Source organism: Calonectris borealis, chromosome 2 (genome assembly GCF_964195595.1).
Source record: "Calonectris borealis chromosome 2, bCalBor7.hap1.2, whole genome shotgun sequence".
Taxonomy (NCBI): domain Eukaryota; kingdom Metazoa; phylum Chordata; class Aves; order Procellariiformes; family Procellariidae; genus Calonectris; species Calonectris borealis.
In genome coordinates, this window is record NC_134313.1 from 98,868,423 (window position 1) to 98,890,916 (window position 22,494).

The window sequence follows — 22,494 nt, forward strand, 5'->3', positions numbered from 1 at the left end:
CATGCCTGCTGAATGGCCCCCTCCTTCCCAAAGTCGTACGTTTGAGAGGACGTTTGAGAACCGTCCGGCAAATTTGGATGATTTAGGGTAATCAGTGCACAACTTCCTCGCTTTGTTTAGGGTTGGCCTAACCCTGCGTAGGGCGCATGCAGTTTCTGGAGAGGTGGTTTATCCTTGTTCCCACCGTCTTTGACAGGAATGGCACATGGACTGGAGAACACCCAAGTGCTCAGTGGGTTATTTTGTCTCGAGGGAGGGTCTTGAGGGAGGATGGGAACAGGTAGAGGGGAAAAGTAAAATAAATCACTGAAGTGAGGTATTGGCTTAATACGTATATTTTCCACCCCCAGTTTGTGTTCGGCCTGAGAAGAGAACATGAACTGCTTAGGGCTGTTTTGTTTGCAAGCTTCTTAGAGTGGCTAAGCCCCAGTTCATGGCTGGAGCACACTGTTAAGAAGAAAATATCATAACTTTGCTGAAGTTTTGTGTTTCAGGTACACCTAGTCCTACATCAGCTTCTATTAACTAGTTTTTCAAAGGCGTTTTTCTTCTTGTCAGTCCAATTTCTGTTGTTGTTTTTCACTTTCAAGCTGCAGATGGTAACATTTCATTCAGCATATAAAAAAATCAGGGCAAAAATAGAAGATTACTACGGAAAAATAAACTTGCAAAGTCCACAGAGCAAGGTTTAGCATAACAAGTTAATTGTGGATTTTTAGGTTTTTGGGTTTTTAGCACTAAGACCCACTGATGCCGTTATGACTGTTCATGTGTTGGACTGTATTCACACGCTTTGGCTCGTAACATTAAGACTATTAAGTTCTTGGAAAAACAAGCAAGCAAAAAATGAGATACCTTAGTTAAATTAATGAAAAGCTTTAACGTTGCATTTCATGTTTAGTTATACTAAAGAAGGATTTTGAATTTGAAGGTGAGTGTGACTTTGCAGCCCTGTTCAAAGTGGATTTACCGAATAGCATAAATGGCAGCTGACCATTGGTCTGGAAGAAGTCCTAAGCTGTGTGTTCGAGCCAGTCCGGTTATAAGGATGATACATGAAGATGCTCCAGCGTTGGCAGGAGCTGGTGAGGAAGGAGTGGGCAGGGTGGCTGGAAGTGATGACCCAGAGGCACGTTCTTTGAGCTCCGTGGTGAGGGGACGATGGTGTTTGGTGAGGCTGGGTTTTAAAGACAGGTTGGAAGTAAGGACAGGGTTTTAAAGAAGAAAGACAGAGTACCGAGTGAATTCCCTCGATACACCCCAGAAGAAAAATCTCTTGTCTGTAAATTTATTGAGAGGCTGATATTTACACATTTTGCAGTCGATACCCACTCCTTAGCGGACAAACACTGCCTGCCATTTTACAGTTAATAAAAACGTGCCTCTGTCGATTCCCGTTCTTTTGAGTGATCTGGGAAAGAGCAAGCATAGTGAAGTGGCAGTGTGGCTGATTTGATGGAGGTGAAGATGAAGATGCAAATGAAAATGCAAAGGATTTCAAAATGACATTAGGTTGCTGTGCAACCATATTATAAAATGGCAAATGAAATTCAGTGCGGATAAATGCAAAGTGATGTCCACAGCAAAAATATTCTAACCTTTCATTTAAATTGAGTTGCTTGTTAACACTCAGGCATGAGATCCGGGGGTCATATATTTGTGTGGAGAAGTCAACTGTATACTCACTAGCTGTCAAAAAGCAAATAAAACATTAGGAATGTTTATGGCAGTAGTAGAGAAAAACATATCTGACACAGTAGCATTTGTGCTGTGCCTTCATCTTGAACAGTGGGATCGATTCTGACGTCTTCTTCCTAATTCTCTTTCCCTTCTTCATTTCCACCTCCAAAGAGGATAAGAGAGTACTGCAAAAGCAGCAGAGGTCGTAAGTCTGTTGAGCAGCTTTTGTATAAGGAATGACTAAGTCGATGAGGCCGTGCAGTTTGAAGAAGAGAGAAGTGAAAGGCTCACACGATTCAAAGCACACTTGGAGAAACTAATGTAGGAATAATCTGTGGGACCCGTGAGGTTCAAATACAGCTTCTGGAGCTTGCTTCAGAGCTGCGTGGTTTTAGAGTCTGGGACTTACCGCATGTCCTCTTCTGCTTTTCCCTCCACTTCTGCTCTTGGCTGCTGCTGGAGGCAAGACGTTGGGCTGGACTTTTGGCTTGACTTGTAGGCTTTTGCTTTGCTTCGGTTTTTGTTAGTGTCATCAAAAAAATTTTTTTTTCTTAGCCAGCTGTGCTACTTATTGTCCATCTTAATATCAGGTAATTATAAGAACTTCAATATCTAAAGTCTTACTAAAGATCTAATCATTTAAACCATTTCTATCAAGATTTTAGGATCTCAGTAAAGAGATAATTTTTAAGGTATATGCTAAGCTTAAGAAAATTAATCTGTGTTTAAACAGAGTTGTAGGTGCTACAGGTTCCTCAGTGCTGAATGTATCTACTCACATGATTTCTGCCTTGTAAACTCAGTAGCGTTTGAGGAACTCCAGAAATAGAAGAAGAAATTGCAGAGCAGTTTGACCCCTCGGAGAACTTGCAGAAAGCCTCTGCGCTGTTGTCTCAGGTGATGAAACACCAGCTCTTGATGTTGTGCTACCTGTTGAACCAGTTTTGTGCCTTTCTGTGTTGGGCAAGCCCTCCCTCAGCAGCCTTGCAGTCGAGGACGAGTGCTTTTGGAGTACCGGAAAGATGGATGGAAAGTTTTTCCCCTGTTTGGCTGGGGAGTGGCTGGCTCGACTGTTTGCTGCTTTGGTATAGGATCTGTATTTGAGCAAATACAGAAATTAAAGGAATCTTTTGGGCCCCACACGTTGTTATTTTTACATGTGTTTGGGGTGAGTGGAAAAGTTGTGGGGGTTTTTTTGTTTTGGTTTTTTTTTTAAATGCTTGCAGGTATTTCACCAGCATTTATTTAATTTCTGTGTCAGGCTTTAAAAAAAACATGAATAAATGAAAACCACACTTTTTTCCAGTTTGGGGACGTCAGTAAACCTACCAGGGGGAGGGAACCTGTCTCAGTGCAGAAGGTGTGAAGGTGCCTGTAGCAGCAGCTTGGAGAAGGTGGTGAACTAGAGCGACTCGTGTCCTTAATATTTTGTTTCAACTGTTAACCCCGATACCGGGTTAGGTGTAGAAGAAAACCCAGAAAGCCGAAATTAAGCCTTGAACAGCGAATGCCCTAGAGGCTGTGAAATAATTATTAAGCAGATTTTAGTGATAGTAATCACCCTGTTCTAGGTACACAGCTAGAATTTGGCAGTGGGGCAGGACAATGCTCTAGCATCAGCATAGCAATGGTGTAATTATTGTGCTAGATGGCTGATTAGGAGCTATGCAAATGGAACTGCAATCAGTACCTGTGTTTGTGCTTTGGTACAGGAGGGAGAGAATGTATAAATGAATTCTCTCTGGTGGCACAGCTGGTGGCTCTCAGAAGAACACATAGGATCTAGCCTGGCTTTGTGGGGCAGGTGGAAAAGGGACTAGCCGTGGGAAGTGCCACCCTTGCACGGTGGCTTACTCAGGGGGAAACGGTGCCAGGCAGAAGATATTGCTGAAGACACTTCACCTGCGCTTCTGAATTTTTGTGCTTGGCAGCTACTGTGCCTGTCCCCACAGGTGCCTCGCTGTTTGCTATATCCCTCTGTGAGGCGACAGCCATCCAAAAATCCTCTTCCCCCCTGCTACCCCCTCCTGTGCTCAGTTTTTAATGAGTTTAAAAGCCTCATAATAAAAATTCAAATCAGGTAAACAAGAAAAACGTTGAAAGCACCCCAATCGTAAATTGATGACACAGGGACTGAGTTCGGGTTCATATGCAAAGTGCTTATGTAATTTATGCGCATACACCTTGTCAGCCTCATCAGGAGCCCTTGCCATGCTTAAGTAATACATGTGATGGCAAGGATAAAGCTATTATATATTTAATTTATATACAGCCTCTCCATTGACTGTTTTATTGTATATACAGTATAGCTGTTCATTGCTGATACTAATTCAATCTGCAGATTACAGATTTTATTTTCAAATGTGCAAGCCTCTTTTTTTCTTAAAATGAAGAAGAATAGTAGGAGGATTTTTATCTTCTATTTTCAACGGGGTTATGTAAAATATCTGTCATGGGGTTTTCATTTTTAAATGCAAATAATTATATATGGCAGGGAGTATGATGAACATTCAAAGTTGACATTAAAATGAAAATGCATAAAATTTTCCTGAAAAACTGATCAAACAGGTCATTAGTCAAGGTTCTAATGACTAGTAGAACATTTTAAGATGTTTTAAATCTCATTTAAGATGTTTTAAAAAGTAGTTGATAGTTTTTAAAATGACAACTGCTCCTGCATCGTCCTACTAGTTGCTAAGAATTTTGAATTAACATTTCATAATTTTTAGGAGGTTCCCCCCCGCCCCTTACAGCTGTACGAGCAATCTTCAAACCCTGTAGCATCTGACAAACTGAGGTTTAATCTGTTTTACCTTGCATTTGTGATAGGCTGGGGACATCCGTGCTACCAGGCTGAGTGTTTGGCAACCCACTAAGCCGTGGTGCTGTGATTCTTTAAGCCCCAGACTGGAAAGGAGAAACCACGAAACAAACCGTATGCCAAAAGGTGTCAAGTTCCCACACGGTAAAATTGAAGAGAAGGACGTAGGGACTGTTTTTGCCTCATCTGATCTCTTCCTTTTAATCTCGAGCGTTCCTCATTAAATTAGAAAAGGGAAACATATGGGGACAGAAGCCTGGTTTCTAATTAAAAGTAAGTTTAAATTTGAGTGAGAAGAGTGCCTCATCCTACGGGTTTCATGAAACGTCTTTTTGCCGCTGTTTGCCAGCTCTGTAGGTGTTCATTTTGCGGCGGGAAGGCAGCGGTGGGAGCTCTGGGCCACCAACGTTGTCCTCGGGTGGCCGGGTCTGCCAGCCCCTGCACCTCCTGGCTGCAGCGAGGGCCGGTGCTGCCGACCCTCCTTCCCGCTGCCAGCCTGGGGTGCATCGGCACCGGCTCCCCTGGCTCTGCCACTTGGGTTTTGGGTTTGGAGCCTCTCCCGCCGCGCGGGGAAGCCTGCGTGCAGGGGCCTGCCGAGCCTCCGCTCCTCCCCAGGACGGGCAAGAAGCAGCTCCCGCCGACTGCGCCACCAGCTGCGCCGCGCTCTCAATTAACCTAATGGGCTCCTTGTACAGACAAGACTCTTGCCTCTTCCCCCCCCCCCCTCCTTTTTTTAATTAGCTGGTTAAGGGAAGTCTTGGGATTCATCTCAGTTAACCGAAAAGCATTAGAACTACAGCGTCCTTGTGTTAGCGGGTTGTAAAGAACCTTTCCTCCTCCTAGCGAAAGGGAAAAGCCAAGCATCGCAGCCCCCTCACAGTGGGGCGCGGGCGCTTCTGCATCCTCCCCAGCCCCTGGCGGGTACCCTCTGCTGCAAGCAGGGCGCCTTGGGATTAGACGCTGCCTCAGGTGCCCAGGGAACCTGCCACCCGGGGAAGCGCTCCAAGCTTGCATCAGCTTCGCCTGGTGCATCAGCTTCGCGCGGCCCCCTCCGGCCGCCCCACCGCTGCCTGCGCTGTGGGGGCACGGGTGCTTGAAGCATGAGGCTTCGCTCTCGGGGAGGTGTGAAATGGTTCCAGTGGGACGTGGGGTTGGGCTCAGGTCCCTCCGTGTCAAATCTGAGCTCTTCTTCATACACCGTGCTGGTTTGCACCACCGATCTAGTGCTCAGGGCGTTTATTATTTGTTTGGGTTTTTGTTTGTTTATTTATACGTGGTGGTCTTCTGATGCTTTCAGAAACACTTCTCATCCAGTGAAATGCAAAGCGCGTTGTTTCTGGTGCGTTAGCCTGGTGGGTTTCAATAGCCAGAGATGGAGATTTCCACACAGGGTCTCAGCCTCGTTTCACTTGCTCTCTGAAGTGAAGTGGCGATGGAAAATGCAGTGTTTTGGACTTTCATCAGTGGTTTTCTCAAGCTGTGCCTCCACCCTCAAAAAAAGAAAACGCACATATGATGCTGTTTCCAGTAATACTGCCCAATGCATATAGACTGATGGCATTAATGCATTTCAGCTGAAGAATATTGTGTCACCACAGGCTCTTCTCTGCTAGTAATCTAGATGATCAATGCAAGAAAAAATAATTGAAGTGATATCTATCTTAGTGTCCATTGAAAAAACATGCAAAGTGATTTTTAAAATGACTTTTCAAATGTCTTCTGATGCAGTAAGGTAAGAGAGAGTGAGTTTTTTGAGAAAGCAAGAAGAAAAACTGTTGCCATCTGAAGCTGTTTTGCTGGAGGTATTTTTAGGATGACTCAGGCGTAAGGCCTGAGAGGAGTTCCTGCCTTTCACTGAAGGGGGAAAAAAATGCTGACACTTTCCTTCCAGCTGTTTGGTTAAATATTTGAATATAAAAACATAGCCTTTCAGGCAGATATAAATTTTTCTGTTTTAAAGCTGTGATAATGTAACCTGCTCTTAATGTCCAGTATGGTGTAAATCTGCTAATTTTCCATTTATCCATAGAGAGACAGGGTATGTGAGATTAAAAAAAATAGAAACAGAACCCTTTTTTTTGTTTTGTTTTAGAGCAGAAGTTTTGAGTCTTCATCAAGAAGCAAAAAAAAAACAAAAGCTTTCTTTATAGACACCTGCAAATACGTACAATGAAAAATATTTGTGTTTGGGCATTTTGTTTAAGCTTAATGAACTTTTCCCACCCACCACCCCCATGTAAGCTTTTCTGATGGCTTAGAAGTAGTCCTCCTCAGCGACTGCTTCTCCATTCCTGTGTTGTCACTGTACCGGTTGACTTGTTCAGCAGGACAAGGGGTGACTTCTTCTGCAGGATAGAGCCTTCTCGTTACGCTGGCATGGGGACTCTTTTGTGAGCAAAAAAGAGAGGAGTTTTCTTATGTGCTTTTAAAAAACAAAATAAAACCCACAAACAAATCCAGAAATGAAAGATTTCTTTTGCTCTAGCTTGAATTGCTGTCAGAAGTTACTGGTTTCATATTTTGCAAACCTCACACTTTTCTGTACTTCTGCTTTCCTTGCTGAAATTCCTAAGCCTTTATTTTTCTTCCTTAACTGACCATAAAAATAAGGCATTTAAAGTTTTTCTTGAAAATTCCTGATGCATTTCTAATAAACATAAACATGTTCAAGTTTGTATATGTTGATATGCTGATGTCTTTAAAAAAAAAAAAGTAAAGATATTTATAAACTTTACAATTTATTTGTGGTGTAATTAAAATCTGTGAGGTTATATCTCTCAGTGAAGATCAAAAATAGAGAATGTAAAACTGGTGAAAAATCTTGGTTTATTTTTTCATTTGGAAACCCACCACAGCACCACTGTATTTAACTCAGACTGTTGGTATCCATTTAATGATCTATCACAGCATGAGGTGTGTAAAGCAAGAAGCATATTTTCATGTGCCAGCCTCCTTCCTCGTGTTCCTAAAAAGCATGGTTACATTATATATTTAAAACCCCAAGGAATTTGATGATATTTCCACGCAGCAGATACCTGCTGGGAGAGCTGTGTTGGACAATAACGTGATTGTTGGACAATACTGGAGTAAGAAAAGCCATTGCACCCATGGCTGTTGTTTCATTTTATTTTACACACGTGCACATATATATGTGCGTGTGAGCGTGTAACTCTCTCTATATACAACTATTGTATGATGTTACCTATGCTTTGCTTTTTTGTGGTACGCACCTGCCTGGGATAACCAAGAGCTGGCTCCGTGGCTTGTGACGCTGCTATCATATGGAGTCTCCTCTCTATACAGCGGCACATGTGAAGATTTCCTCTTTTATTGTTGCTCAGCTTTTCCCCTTCTAGTAAGCACTTAGTGAGAAGTGTCCCATCTTAAATGAGAGTGTGTCTCTCACCATCATCATTTGCTTTTAGATACGTGCTACTCTAGAAGGCTGTCTGCTGAAGGTTGGGGATGTTAGGATAGGTCTTACAACAAACCAGTGGTCAAGATATATACTATTCTGTCATTTTATGGGAAATAAAGAGGGTGATGTGCCTGCCATGTATTAGAAATTTCTATTAGTTAAATTATTTTCTCTTATCGTAGTAAAAGTAAGTAATATTCCAGTGATAATGAAATGTTTCCATCGTAGAATTTCAGATTAGACAGTATCTTCAATATCACAGGTTTAAATCTGAAATAATACTAAATCAAGTGAGTGTTGGATCGGATAGTATTATTTGCAGTTAACAGTGGACTTCGCAGTTTTCAGTTCCTCCTGGGTTTTGCAGATGGTTTTTGTGTAATGTATTTTTGCTTATAAAGAGTTTCAAAGGTGTGTACCGTTAGAGAATCTATGATATAATTGTGAAAGAATATGGTACATTATCTGAAATAATTTGCCTTGAAATGTTTCACATACGGCTAATTTAATGAGACAAAGGAGATGACTGGATAATACAAATTTGATGTTATTTAGCAAGTTATTGTTGGTGTACGTGGGAGTTGTCAGAAGAACCAGGGAGGCTGCGTTTCGGTGTCACTGGGGTGAGTGGTTCAGAGCCTGCTCTTCCCGCCTGCTCCGCGGCGGTTCGGGATCACCCAGTTCTTCCTTCCAGCCTGAAACGCAGCGGTTTGTTAAAGTAGTCGCCCATGTAGGATCTGTAGTTGTCAAACACGGCAGGCTGGGAAGCAGCCGCCACCAATTTTGTTCAACGGTGTTAAACATGCCTTGGTGCAATAAGAAGAGCAGGTAGCTGTCTGATACGGGTCGTTAGAAGGATGTAGTCCTCAATGAGATGTTTAGCAGGCAGACCCGTGTTAATACGCTGCCTCATTTACGGTCAAAATCAGTGTCTTGATTTCCAGAACCAACATTGAATTTTTTTGGTGTTCACAATGCTTGAAAGTGTTCTGCACAGAGATACCTCCATAGGTAGGAAGACGTATGTGCAACAAATATAATTCATTGGGGAAACATTTCAGGAGATGCAGGAAGTGCAGGAGACTTTCTGGCTGTGCACCAAGCATATGTTTACCTAGTTATTATTTCTGTTATCTGTGTTTCTTTGTTTGGGATTACAGTCTGACAAAGAAGTGGTTGGGAATTTCTGATAGGAATTCTTTTTTTTTTTTTTTGTGAGGGGAAAAAAAAAAAAGAGAGCATTCAGCTAAGGAGATGAAAGCATTTAATCTTTCTGGCAACCTAATGTAGCATGCTTCCAAAATACTTAAGTACTTTTTTTTAATAGGATGATCGTAGATTTAAATGCATACATTTATTGTAGCATTTATGTGAAATATGCAGATAATTCTTTTAATAATGAAACTGCAGTTGTCTGTGTACTTAAGTATAAATGTTGGTGACAAATCTTTTACATTCTCTCAAGAGAGAAACACCGTATCTTGTGCGTTAGATATATCTCTAAGCAGAGGGGAAATGAGTTTGATAGCCAATCTATGGTTTTGATTGCTTGTTGCTTTTTGGTAAATCTTAGAGCTCCATTTACAGGGTTAATTTGTTGATGTTTATTTTTTACCTATGCGTTCATGTATTTCATCAGCTGTCATGCAGCTTTGCAAGTTGCTTATTCCATCACCTTTCTGTAAAGCAATTACCTGGGGGAAGACAGTATAAGATTGTTAGATACATTTTTCTCTAATTCTGCATTAGTGGCACATGTATATAAAAGACGCTTTGTTATGTTTCCTCTTACTTTTATTAGAAGTTGTTATTTACAGCCCTTTCTATACAAAAACATATAGATACATACAGTATTTCAGCTGTAGCTGAAATCCAGGAAGATGTTAAATATCAAGTCTTCATTGTTCAAAGTAAGCCCGTGTCAGTGGGTTGGTAAAGAGCTAGCGAAGGGTTGTTTTCTTTGAGTTGCTTGTGTTTGTCTTCAGCAGCCAGTCAGTCAGTACAAAAGAGACTGTGTATAAAACTTTGCTCTAAATGTGTACGTATGTCTTGCTAACCTCAGAGGAAGAAGGAAGAGGTTTGGCTTTTAGAATTGTGGTGGTAGTCTTTCTCATCAGCAGCTTCATTCGCTCTGGCTCTGGGAGTCTGGCCGGTTAGCATCCTTTTGAGATGTTTTGGTGCATTCTCTGGGACAACATACAGGAGAGAAGTGATTGAGCTTTAGTGAGGAAGGGAATCTGGTACTAGTTTTGAAAGGCAGAAATGCAGAACTGGAGTGAGCTGATCAAAACTCAGTCTTAAAACCTGTGAGAAGGGTTTGTTTCCATTATAGTTTTTTGGTTATACTAAGAAAATAATTGGAAAACAATTTCTGTGAACAAATGGTTCCAACAAATGAGTGGTTCGGCTCATAAATATTAGAGAAGTCATTTAAACCCACTGATTTAGAAGTCTCTTGAAGAAAGGACCATTTTCTAGAAACCTTAGGTTGTATAGGAATGGTGAGTAAAAGCCAGACCGCGTAACAGCCTCCACGCTTGTGAAGAAAGAGGTGAGGACTTTGCAGAGCTGTCCTCCTCATTCTACGTATGGCAGCCAAGAAGTCTGATTATTTCCTGAGTTGTACCAGTAGAGTCGGAGAGGTTTAGGGTGAATCCAGTTATGTTCTATTCTTTCAATTTAATTTTATAAAAATTGCTCCCCTCCCAAGCAAAAAAAAAAAAAAAAAAAAAGAAGAAGAAGAAAAAAGCTTTCACAGGTATTTTGGAAAATGATCAGTTATATCTGAAAGCTGCTTTCCAAGCTGAGATTTTGGTTGGTCAGGCCATAGTTCAATGTGGAGCTCAGCCTCTCCCAGTGCCGCTGCTTCTTATCAACACAACCTCTTACCCTGAAGCCACTCAGAGGAGTGTTTGCTACCAAAAAGAAATTGGTCTCAAGTTTTTATTCATTCCAGTTGCCCCTTTTCTTGTTTCTTGCTCTGCACATGCAAACACACACGCGTGCAGAACAAGGTCCCCCCTTCCCGTGGGATCTTCTGTGCAACAGCGGCAGAAACACAATTCCCTTCCCGACACCGATGTGTTTGGGAGCAGCAGGCGATCTGCAAAGAACAGGGCAAGAGTAAAGACTTGAGGCCTCTTTTTGCTCCTGCTGCACGTGTATGAATTTCGGGTAGTTTCACAGAGGAATAAGCACGGGGCTACTGCTCCCCCCCGCTACTCCCATGTGACAGTATTGGCTCTGTTGCTTCATGTAGCAAATCCTCTTTGCTCTTTGTATCGCTGTGTTTAATGCCGTATTGTCTTGTTCTAACAGCATTTTTCAAAAACGTATTAAAATACTCTGTAATGCACCATAATACGTATTCCGAAGAGTCCCCTGACTGCATAAATTATTATAGATGGTACAAAACTACGACGGGATTAGTTGTTGACTGCAGATCCAATGCCAATGCTTTTCTTTCTTTCTACAGTTCCATATAATTTAACATGTCAATAGCCTTGCTGGTAAAACATGATAAAATTTTATATGGCCGTATTACTCATAATGTACTGCATATTTACGTGTGAATGGTATCACTCCTAAATATAAACAGATAGCTCAAGAAAGATTTCAGTAAATGACTTTCTAAAATCTTGCTTTTTTTATATATGTATTTTAATAATGACTTCTCTTTCTTGCAGACAAAATTGAAGAAGCACAAAAACAACTTAATGGAACAGAAGACCAACAGAGAGGTAATAAACAAACCCGAAAAATGAAATAGAAGAAAACACGTTGCGATTCTAGAGGCTGATCCAAAGCCTTCCTGCATCAGAGAAAAGACTCCACTGGGCTGGGTGCTGGATGAGGCCCTGGGCATGTCTATCTGCAGATCAGGGGCTGTGATCTGTAACGCCCTAATTTTGCTGAGACGCAAATGCTTTGTTTTAACCACTTGAGTAGCTGTGTTGACCTTGATGAGACTGCTGAAGCTGTAGCGTTAGGGATGTGCACAAGTTACTGACTACAGCCTGTGCTAACCGTTTGGTTCATTATATGATTTACCTAATCATTAATAACCATATTTGGTTTATGACAAGCAATATGTGACGATTTCTAACAGATGCTGAAGGGGGATTGATCATCACAGGTTATTTTAAGAAACAGATGACCTGTGACAGATTCAATCTGTGTGTTAGAGCTTAGAAAGCTGGTGGAAAGTCATTGCTTTTCAAGGCTGGCTGACGGCAGCGGTACCTGTTGGGTTCTGTGATAAAGCTCATCTGCACACCCGCAGAGGGACACTGGTGGGGGGAGCCCAAACAATACCTTGATGGGCTACTCCCGGGCCCATTGTGGGAGAGCCATGAAAGGTCCGTGTCCACAAGCCCAGAGGAGCACAGGGGCAGGTGGAAACCCATATTAAGGACCCAGAGGAAGGAAGACCCTGTCTGGTCCCCTCCCAGGGCTGTCCCAGCAGAGCCTCAGCATCCAGGCATGAAACCCATCACTGTGAGCCATCAGGAGCAGCTCTCTGGGTTGCTTTTTTGACTAAGGGCATTGCTAGCTGTGGGTGTGGGACGTGTTGGGGGATGCAGGGGAAGAGCTGTTGGAGATTGCACAGGACTTATTATGGGATGCCTAAGAGGAGGAACCAAAGGTGGCAAAAGGGAGGGATTTAGGTGATACAGGGAGGAACAAATGTGGGAGGTAGAGAGATGCTGTTAAATAGTTCTACATTCACCTTATCCATTGCCTTTGTGATTTTATGAGCCTTGTCCCATGTCCCGCTCAGCTATCTTTTCTGCAAACTCCTGACTGGTTTAGTTTTTCAAGGGAAGGTTTGATACAAACTGTCTCGTATGGGCACCAGGACTGTGATGTTGCTCTATGTATTTGTAAAAGGCGGAAGAGAAAAAAAATAAGTGGCTAGATGGTAATAGCAGTCCTTCAAACATTTACAAAGACTTTTCAACAAACTCGACCTTCTACTAAATAGTTTGGATGTATTTTTGTTTTGTGGATCATAGGTAAATGGTATTGTCATCCAAACGTAAAAAACTTGGTGTGTGAAGTACTGCTGTCTGCTCTTGTTGCTGTTGGTCTTGCAGAAGTAATATTGGATTATTTTTTGTGGTGGACATGTTCAAATTAAAGATGAGCTAACCTCTGCTTTCAGGCGTTTGTTCTCACATGTGGGCCAGTAACACCTTTGCACAAAGGAAGACAACTTCTCTAGTGTAAACTTAACGATGTACTCTGAAAAGGATGGGGTTGCAAAGTTTTACATGATGGTAGCACTCAGCTTTCAGCATCTCAGAAGTCAGAGAGATCATTGCTTAATTTTTGACTCCTAATCTAAATTCATACGGCTAGCAATTGAAAAATAAATTTTTACATAGAAAATTGGTAGAGAAATAACTGAGATGATAAGGCTACTCTTTTCAAATAAAAAATGTTCTCTGCCATTTTTTTTTTAGTTTCTTAAATGTCTGAATAGATAGATTTCTTGGTAATATGAAGTAAATGAAATTATTTGAAGCTTTAGAGTCTGAAAAAGAGGAAATACATGTTTTGAGCTAAACAAGTAAACAAAAATGTGCACATATTGACATAAGTTATTTTAAATCACAAGCCAGTGTATACAGATTCATGTGAAGGATGGTTATATATTTTTCCTCTTTGTTAATTTATTTTGTCTTTCAGTTCATCTAGATCACTTTAGATTTGTTTATTTCCTATCTGAAATTAATAGGGAATGTAATTTTGTGGAATTTATCATAAGTTAACTACTGCTCTGTCAGTAGTGGAGCTGTCAGTGGCACAGCATATTTGCAGGGAGGAATTTTTCATAAGTTTAATCATGCTGGGTTTCTGCTGACGAGCATTGTGCACTGATCAGTCATAACTTTATACATGAATGGGATTTAAGTTAAATTTAATTGACTACAAAAAGATACATATTTAACACCTCATTTTGCCATTAGCTGTAGTAATCCAATTAAGTGCAAATTGGAATAGGTGTCCATTAAGCACAGAGGAAACAGTAAATGAGCAGACGAGTTTTCAAGTTTGCGGACTTTGGTTATTTAGTATAAAGTTGCAACTGGAAGACCTACTTTTTTATTTTTGGAGTGGTAGTTCACAAATACATTCAGATTATGGATATTCACATGGCCTGCCACTTGAGACCAGAAACATGTTCATTAGGGGCCATGCTCACCTTCCTGCTCAGTCAGTATGTGAGGTGGATAATTCTTGTGTCATTTCATTTTCTCTCAACTGCCCAATTGCTGCTATGAATTTTTGGTAGGAGAAGCTGTGCTTCTCTTCAGCTTTGATGATATTTCCCAAGGCTGTTTTACACCCTGGGTGTACCCCTGCTTTGGGGTTGAATTTCATCTTCTGACACGGGTACAGGGTTTCCTTAGTGTGACAGAGAAGGTCTTGTTCCCAGAGAGTGTTCCACGTGATGTTCTTTAAATCCTGGAGGGGATGGTGAGCTTGAACTACAGAAAATTTCTCCTTGAGAAAGCAGTGAAAGCTTTTTCTGATGTGGGACCCAGTGGGTATCATGGGCTGGAAGGCAGTCAGCGGAATCTGACTGCTTTGTCTTTGATCTGCTGCTGGCCATCCTCCTAAGAAAGCCATCCCAAGAAAGTCTCTCTGTCTTCTCCCTTCCAGACTGGTAAAGTCAAGTCCTCTCAGATCCTTGTGATTACCACAGAGGCTTCTGATTTGGTCATCCCCAGAACCAGTTCAGCCACTGAAGGCCAATATGAAGCGCTGTAAGCATTTGTTTTCTTCTTTATCTGTTGCAGCAGTTCTCTGCCTATCACAGCAGTCTGGGTCCTAGGTACAGCAGCTCCACCAACACTGTCATTGCATTCTTTAGGACTAGTGGAACTAACTTGGTTATCTCCATACTTGGCACCAGCGATGCCAAGACTGCCACCTAAATCTCTATCTCAGCTTCTGAAACTGTTCAGGGAACTAAAGTTGGTGATAAAGTCCAGCAATACCAAGATTTGCCATAAAGTGGATGGCAGATCCCCAAAAGAACCATCTCGTGGCCTAATGTATACTCTGCATTGCCCACCGATCCTGGGGTCTCCCTGGCTGTTAGGAGTACTATTCTGGACTCAGCTCCATTATTTCAGATAACCGCTTCTTGCCACGTCGCAGCCAAAAGGATCAATGATAAATGGCTAGATCAGATGGAAGATGGATTTCCTCATTCTACTTCTCAGTCATGCCGATTGCTGTGTCCTGAGAGTAGAAGGTGGTCTGGGATGGTCCGGGGACACGCGTGTGTTCCTCACCTCATTGCAGTTTAGACTTGCAGACTGTCATAGTTGCTTGTCAGGTATGAATTCAGCCCTCTGAATAAGCTGCTGTTCTTGTTTGAATTTCTACTCAAGTTTTTGACTTTCTGCAGTATTGTGGTTTAACCTCAGCTGGCATCTAAGCCCCACACAGCTGCTCGCTCACTCTCCCGCAGTGGGATGGGGAAGAGAATCGGAAGGCTAAAAGTAAGAAAACTCATGGGTTGAGAAGAAGACTGTTTAATAGGTAAAGCAAAAGCCATGCACACAAGCAAAGCAAAACAAGGAATTCCTTCACTACTTCCCATCAGCAGGCAGGTGTTCAGCCATCTCCAGGAAAGCAGGGCTCCATCATGCATAATGGTTACTTGGGAAGACAAACGCCATCACTCCAAACGTCCCACCTTCCTCCTTCTTCCCCCAGCTTTATATACTGAGCATGACGTCACATGGTATGGAATATCCCTTTGGTCAGTTGGAGTCAGCTGTCCCGGCTGTGTCCCCTCCCAACTTCTTGTGCACCCCCAGCCTACTCGCTGGTGGGGTGGGGTGAGGAGCAGGAAAGGCCTTGACTCTGTGTAAGCACTGCTCAGCAGCAATGAAAACATCCCTGTGTTATCAACACTATTTTCAGCCCAAATCCAAAACATAGCCCCATACAAGCTACTATGAAGAAAATTAACTCTATCCCAGCCAAAACCAGCACATGCAGGATAGGGGCAGATGGGTAGACTGTCTGTACCTATTTCTTCAATACGTAAAATTTTAGACGGTTTACTGATTGTCACTGCAACCTGTGTGCAATATAACAAATCCATGCTGAACTCAGACTTCCAGTCCCTCTAATGGCACGCAGGCATCTGCCAGTCTCCTCTCCTGATCTCTTCCCAGGACTAGCAGGTGTCTCACTGTCTAGCTTCAAGGAGAAGCCTGTTTTCAACATCTTATTAGGGGTCAGAGGCTTTGTATTATCCTGCCGCCGCAACAATTGCAGCTGACTTTACTCAGAGAAAGCATGGGAAGATTTAGCTGTTGTACACTACCTTTCCTTCAAGGTCTACGCTTCATAGCATGGACCAGGGTCCATGTTCCGGTGGCTCTCCCTGTTACATCACTCCTGGTCTCACCCCCAGAAAAGACGATGTCGTAAATAACAGAAAGGAATAAGCTGTCAGTTAAGTTTCAGATCAGTGTGTTACGTTGGTCCCCTCCAGTTTATCAATTCTGATAGAGTGAGTACTCATTTTGCAGTACCCACTTGAGCTGAAGGGATCAGGTCAGTCCTTAAACTGTGTTAAGGTCTCCTTAGCACCTATTTGAGTCTGTCATTTGCCTATCAACCAAGTTGCTATACTTTCTCACTCCATCATTTTCACATTCCTTAAAGAGCATTTTCAGTTTCTTGCCTGCTGCTGGAGATGCTGCACGTGGAATTTGAAGACTATGCTATGTATTCTCCTGCATCCTCTGTTTCAGATCCTCAGCATAGCTGTTCACTTCTTGGTCTGTGAAGGTGGATTTCTAGGTTGCTCTGACCTCTTCCAGAAGTCCAAGCTGTTGTGACAGATCTATCTTGATGATACAGTTCCCTTCCAGAGGTACCACAAGTTTCTCCCTAAGACAGTATCAGAATTTCACCCAGATCAGTTCTCTTTCCACAGTCTTATGCTTCGATATTAATAGTGCCCTCTTCATTTGCCTCCTTAGATACAGAAACATTGTTGGCAGGTCCAAGAGTTTTGTCTGACTTCATCAGTGGTTGGTTAAATGGCAGCAGGCTCTGTCAGTATTTGCTGAGAAACCACCAAGACAGAACCATTCAAAGCCCTGGTCTGGATTCCAGCAAGGTCCAAGCAGCTTCTGGGGTGCTGTTGAAAAATACCTTTATTTCCAGCCTCTTTCATGGGGCTACTTAAAGCTTCTGCCTGCGCTTTCAGCGGGTGCTGATCTGTCTCTGAAGCCTTAAGGTTGACACGGCATTTGGTGGAGTGGCTCTATACTCACTGTTTGCATGCAGGACCGAGACTCTCCATTCGCTGGCTCACGTCCACATACAACTGTGTGGAACCACCCATCATGTGAATGTACATTTGAGCTATTGTGGAAAGAAAGAGTAAAGAAAGGAGAGATTATGTTCCAGCAGCAAATATTCTCCGAGATGCACAATCCACATGCACATATGTTCCCCTCCCACACTTGCAGTCCCTTCAAAGTAGTGTGTTGGCATGGAGGAGAGGCAACTGAAATTAAATGCCCTTTACCTTGTTTGCCCATCTGCTGTTTTTTTAACCGGAATATTGTTTTTCTAGTTAATTGAACAGATTTAGGTGAGGAAGTTTGTCATTATAAATGGAAGCATGAGACTTGAGTTCAAAAACGTAGGTTCTGCTGCAGATTCATAGTAGACGTATTTTGTATCTTCTGAGTCCTTCCAAACCCTCCCTACCTTATCATTCCTCTTGTTAAATGAATGCACGTTATTGACAAAATTATAGAGGGAGTTTCAAATACATTATTATAAATACACCAGCATTCTCTCTAGATAAACAAAACGTTGCATACGTCTTACCTTAAAGATTGATGCCCATTGTATGTTGCCACATCCCAGCTTACAGATGACACTCATCGGCCCACCATCTGGCCTGAAAGGAGTGGCCAGGTCCCTTCCCTCCTCTCCCCTCCCCGCAGGCCCTCCCGATCCCGCTTCCTGCCACTGCACCTCTCCCTGCCAAAAAGCAGGTGGGTGCACTGCGTGCTGGTGAGGTACCCTGCTCCCTAGGGCCTCAGCTGTGGTCAGTACTGTATTTTTTCGTCCCAATGTTCAGGGGAAATAGGAAATTGAATGAGAAGGGGAGAGATCGAACAAAAATCTGGAAACGTGGTACTAAACTATTGGAGCATTTTGATTTACCGACTTAAAGTAACCTCATCCTCCGCAGATGTTTCCCTCAATTTTCCCTGTAGGTTTGCAAACGTGTGAGCTTTCTGGATTCTTTGCTGCTGTGGTACCCACATACTATCCTTTGTCCAAAACATTTTCTTTCCATTTTGTATTTGTAGGAAACTGTGCCTTACTTTTGGGGCCAGACGTGTAACCAAGATCCAAAGTTTCATTTGATTCTTTTCATCTTTCCGTCCTTATCTTCAGCAACCATATGGGCTAGAAATACAGCCGCTCTAAATGGAAGTATATAATCTTCAAAAGTTGCAAGTTACAGTAGTGTCCTGTTTGCTACTTAATGCTGGTGAGAGGATTAGCTTGCCTTTTTATTTTTCTGTTGACGTACACCAGAGCTACCTACCTTTTGCTTTCCAAATGTTCAAAACCACAAGCTAGCAGATATTTCATGCAATTCAGTTGTGCATTTTCTTGATGTCTGACTTCATAAAGTGTTTGTATCTACATTAAAATATGTCAATACGTGTGTCTGAGAGGTAATTTATTTAAATGGTTCCGTGTATGTCAAACTATAAGGCTTTAAATCAAGACTGAATTATCTTCCTAAAATATGTACAGCAGCTCAGACAGCCGTGATTGGCTTGATACAGGAACTATTCGTGTCTGTAGCTCATGCCATGCAAGATCTCACATTTTCATGAAGTCCCATCTATTCTTAAAATCTCTGGTGTTTTCATATTGAGGGAACATTGCATGCTGCTGGTAACAACAATGACGACTTGAAATGTTCTTTCTGTCTTCAGGCACATTCAGTGCCGGGTTTTGTGCCCATGAAGGACAGTGAGAAAACTCTCCTGACTTCTGTGGGAGCAGGAATAGTCTCTGATATCATTTAACCTCATTTTTCATTGCTTTCATCTTCAATAGTTAAGTACATTTTAATGTCCTCATTTTACCAGTGGGGGCAAACTGGTAAAAATGGAGATGTTTACATGTTCTTTGCTCTGAGAAACAACGTTAGAATACGGACCAGGGAAGTTTTCTGGCTTCTGTAAACCTCCTGGGTTGTGAGTCAATGTCGTATCTGTTATTTCTATTTTAATTTTCTTTGGTTAGTACATTTAGTTTAGACTACTAGCAGCTGAAATCTGCTCAGTAAATCCACTGTTGGTGCTAGACACAGCAAGAACTGGTATTGTTTTGACAGGCAGACAAACAGATTTACAGTTTTAAATTGAACATTTCATCCTTTGGAGCTATTATGAGAACTTGGTTAAAGCATTAATGGGATGTTAAAGTAATAATAGTATTTTGACTTTTTCTGACAAGTATAGCAAATTTTTTGAGTGACAGTTCAGCAAAAGAGATTCCAACCTGCAAATATCATTTTCAAAGGGACAAACTAACTTTGTAAAACAATTGTTGAAAAAGCATCTTCCTGATAGTAAATGGAAAGTGGCTATTCCAAATCGTGGTACAGTGCATTGTTAAATCAGTGGCTATGTTTTCAGACGCAGTAACATTTTGAGCTTGACCCTGCTTTAATGAATAGAAGGATTTCTTGCAAGTTTCTAAAATCTGAGGCCAAAACAGGCTTATTTTTGTGGTGGGAGGATGCTGAGCTAACGAACTGGCTAATTCGAGAGGCATACCTACGCGCATGTAGTAAATGCAATAGGTTGCTAATTTTAGCTGATGTGAGCTGGGAGCAAGCCAGTTGTGGAAATGCAAGATTTTTCACTTGTTAGCTTCCTTGTAGTCTGCCTTGCATATGAGTAATGAGTGTTTTTTTCATACTTTCCAAATACTCCTTTAGCTCCTTTTAGTTGTTAATTTCTTTTGGCCTCCTTCTGAAGGGAAAATGTAACGTATAAATGGATGGAAAGTTAGATACAGTGTACCACTCTCCGGTGGTTATATACTACTGGCTGACCTGGATGGAGTCTCTCATAAGAATCTCCTAAAAAGGGGCACGGGTGTATCTGAGAGGGAAAAAAGAGAGACTCTGCACATCAGTGGAAGAGGACAAGAGGCTGGGGAAATGAAAGAGTTCTGGGTAGCTCAGAGGTCTTGGCATTGAGGACCTCCCGCTGATGCTGAAGCAGACCTATCCTGGGGAGATCACCCTTCCCACCTCTAGCACGCCAGACTGAGCCTCCAGGGTTAGGACATTCCTCGTGTCTAGATTTCCATCAAATCAACTTCTCCTGCTTTTGTCATGTTCACAGCGCCATTTAGTTCTCAAAGAAAGACCTGCTGAGTAAGACTTTTCCTACTCGCTTTGCCAGAGCTCCTATTCCTTTCTCTGTTTTTAAATAGTATGGTTGTTAGGTCTGAGCTCTTTGCTGCTCTTCATTTCTCTTCAGTTGCTACAGGCAGTATGGAAATTGCTCCATTTGATCCCTGCTTTTCAAATGGAAGATTATATTAAAGAAATGCAGAGAATATGACTAAGGAGCTTGTTCTGTTTGAACATCATTATGTGGAGAGAGAGTTTAGTTAACATCTTGTTCCTTTCATTTCTGTTTTTTCCCCTCAGACTCATGTTTGGGGATTTTATATTCAGTATCTCATCTGACGAGATAGCAGTTGCTCATTGCTGATAACCCTTAAACTGGTTGCTGTTTCATGAGCCATTCTATAATTCTGTTTTAATGGCCTTTCTTCTTCTGTGTGTTAGGGGTACAAGTTGTTCTAATGATTTGTTAGCCAAATCCTAACTTTCCAGTAATAACTGATAAACCTTAACTTGCAAACAGATAATTTAGTCGTGAAACTGTTCACGACATTGCCTGACGTTCTGAGAGGATTTCCAGGTGTCCCTGAGGTATTTTAGTTAATTTCTGGCAACATACTTTCTCTAACTAGTTACATTTAAACAGCTTTATTCTTACATGGATGACTGGGTGGAACTGGTTTCTCATTAGGCTTTGACCGGGAGCTCATTGATTTGCCTTTGGGGAGACATCCTGTCTTTTTTCATGTGGAAGAACTTCTCAAGCTAGGATTGCTGGTGAGGTTAGCTATCATAATGTTGTCCCTCCACCTGCTCATACCAACATGCTTTGTCTTAACAGCACTTAAGCGGTGATTACTTTTTTTAATTTAGTATTAAGGCTTCTGTGTAGATTAGGAATATAGAGCTGTAATGCAGAGCCAGTACATAAACTCTATAGGGCTACTTAATATAGTAAATATTTTGAATTTTTTTCAGCATGTTTAAAATACTGTAGTATATGCCTTTGCTGAATATTCATATATTGACATTTTATGTGACTAGTTAGGCGTTAACCATAGGCTGTGTGGTCGGCGTTTGCTGTTCTTGTGTTGCCTTTCCTCTGTCTTTCAATGAAGTGCTCCAGTCCTGTGAAACTTTACAGTGGTTCAGCCTCTGCTGGTTTCTTACACACATAATGGTGGGAAATCTCGATCAGTATCAAATGTCATGTTTCATTTAATGTGTTTCATGCTGGGCAGGAAATTAACTCTTTTTGGGGAAAAAAAAAATCCATTTCACTTTGGTCAGAGACTTTCAGATGTGCTGAAATGTTGCATTTGATTCCTGTTCACATATGGATGTTGGCATTTCTCTGCCGACGCTCTAGTGTTACCTCAGTGGTCAGATGTTTATTGCTGTTTGATCTTCATGGACTTCCTCATCAAGCACGCTGCTTTTATGGCTAAAAATCTGCTGGCTGTCGCTTTCTTCACTCAAGCCAAGAAGCTAAATGCACAAAATGAGACCAAACTCTTATAAAGAAGATCTTTCTCGGTCTCGTTAGCATAGGGTAGTTATGTCCTTGCACCCCATCACAAGTCTCGACGTCGAGGTTGTCTTAATGTGAGTAGCCATGCCTTGAAAAGATGCTGTCAGAAAGACAGCCCCAGACTGCAACTTGTCATTTACTCTTTACCTATCCCAAGGCCAAAGAAGAGTTGGCAGGCTCTCACGTCTGGGATGAAACTGTATCACAGGGGAGCTTCCTGGTAAGTCCAAGCTGTGTGCCTCGGGGCGAAGGTGTCTCGCTTACCTTACGCTAAAATGTTATTGCACAATTTATAAAGCTAATCTGCTCTGCCCTCGCTAATGGTGCCACGGTATTTCGTCTAGTGCATGAGGAGTCGCCCAGAGTGCGCCTTTCTCTGTGGCTGCACCTTTAAACCTATCATTTGCTTTATTTCACTGACTAGGCTGTATATGTTCTTGATTTTCAGGGAAGAAACTTTTATGTTTTGAATTAATGAGTGCAATCTCTCTGTATCTACCCTAGCTTCGGTCAGTCCAGAAAGCTATTCTGCCCTTTCAGCTTTAGTGTATCTTTGCAACTCAAACACGGTGAGAGAGGTGCTGAGACGTGGGGTCTGA

The 22,494-nt window shown here is 42.0% G+C and overlaps 1 protein-coding gene across 10 annotated transcripts in view; it reads left to right on the forward strand.

Annotated features, from left to right (window-relative positions):
* Positions 1–22,494, forward strand: part of HIVEP1 (HIVEP zinc finger 1) — a 127,391-nt gene that overhangs the window by 59,266 nt on the left and 45,631 nt on the right. For 9 of the 10 annotated variants that reach the window (XR_012672489.1, XM_075142687.1, XM_075142696.1 and 6 more), the window contains one exon: positions 11,606–11,659. Coding sequence is in view for 8 of the 10 variants with exons in the window: in XM_075142687.1 (XP_074998788.1) it covers positions 11,606–11,659 (54 nt within the window). In the remaining 2 variants the exon portion in view is untranslated. Of the gene's footprint in view, positions 1–11,605; positions 11,660–14,588; positions 14,693–22,494 lie in introns of all 10 variants that reach the window. The other variant, XM_075142695.1, reaches the window with a different exon arrangement.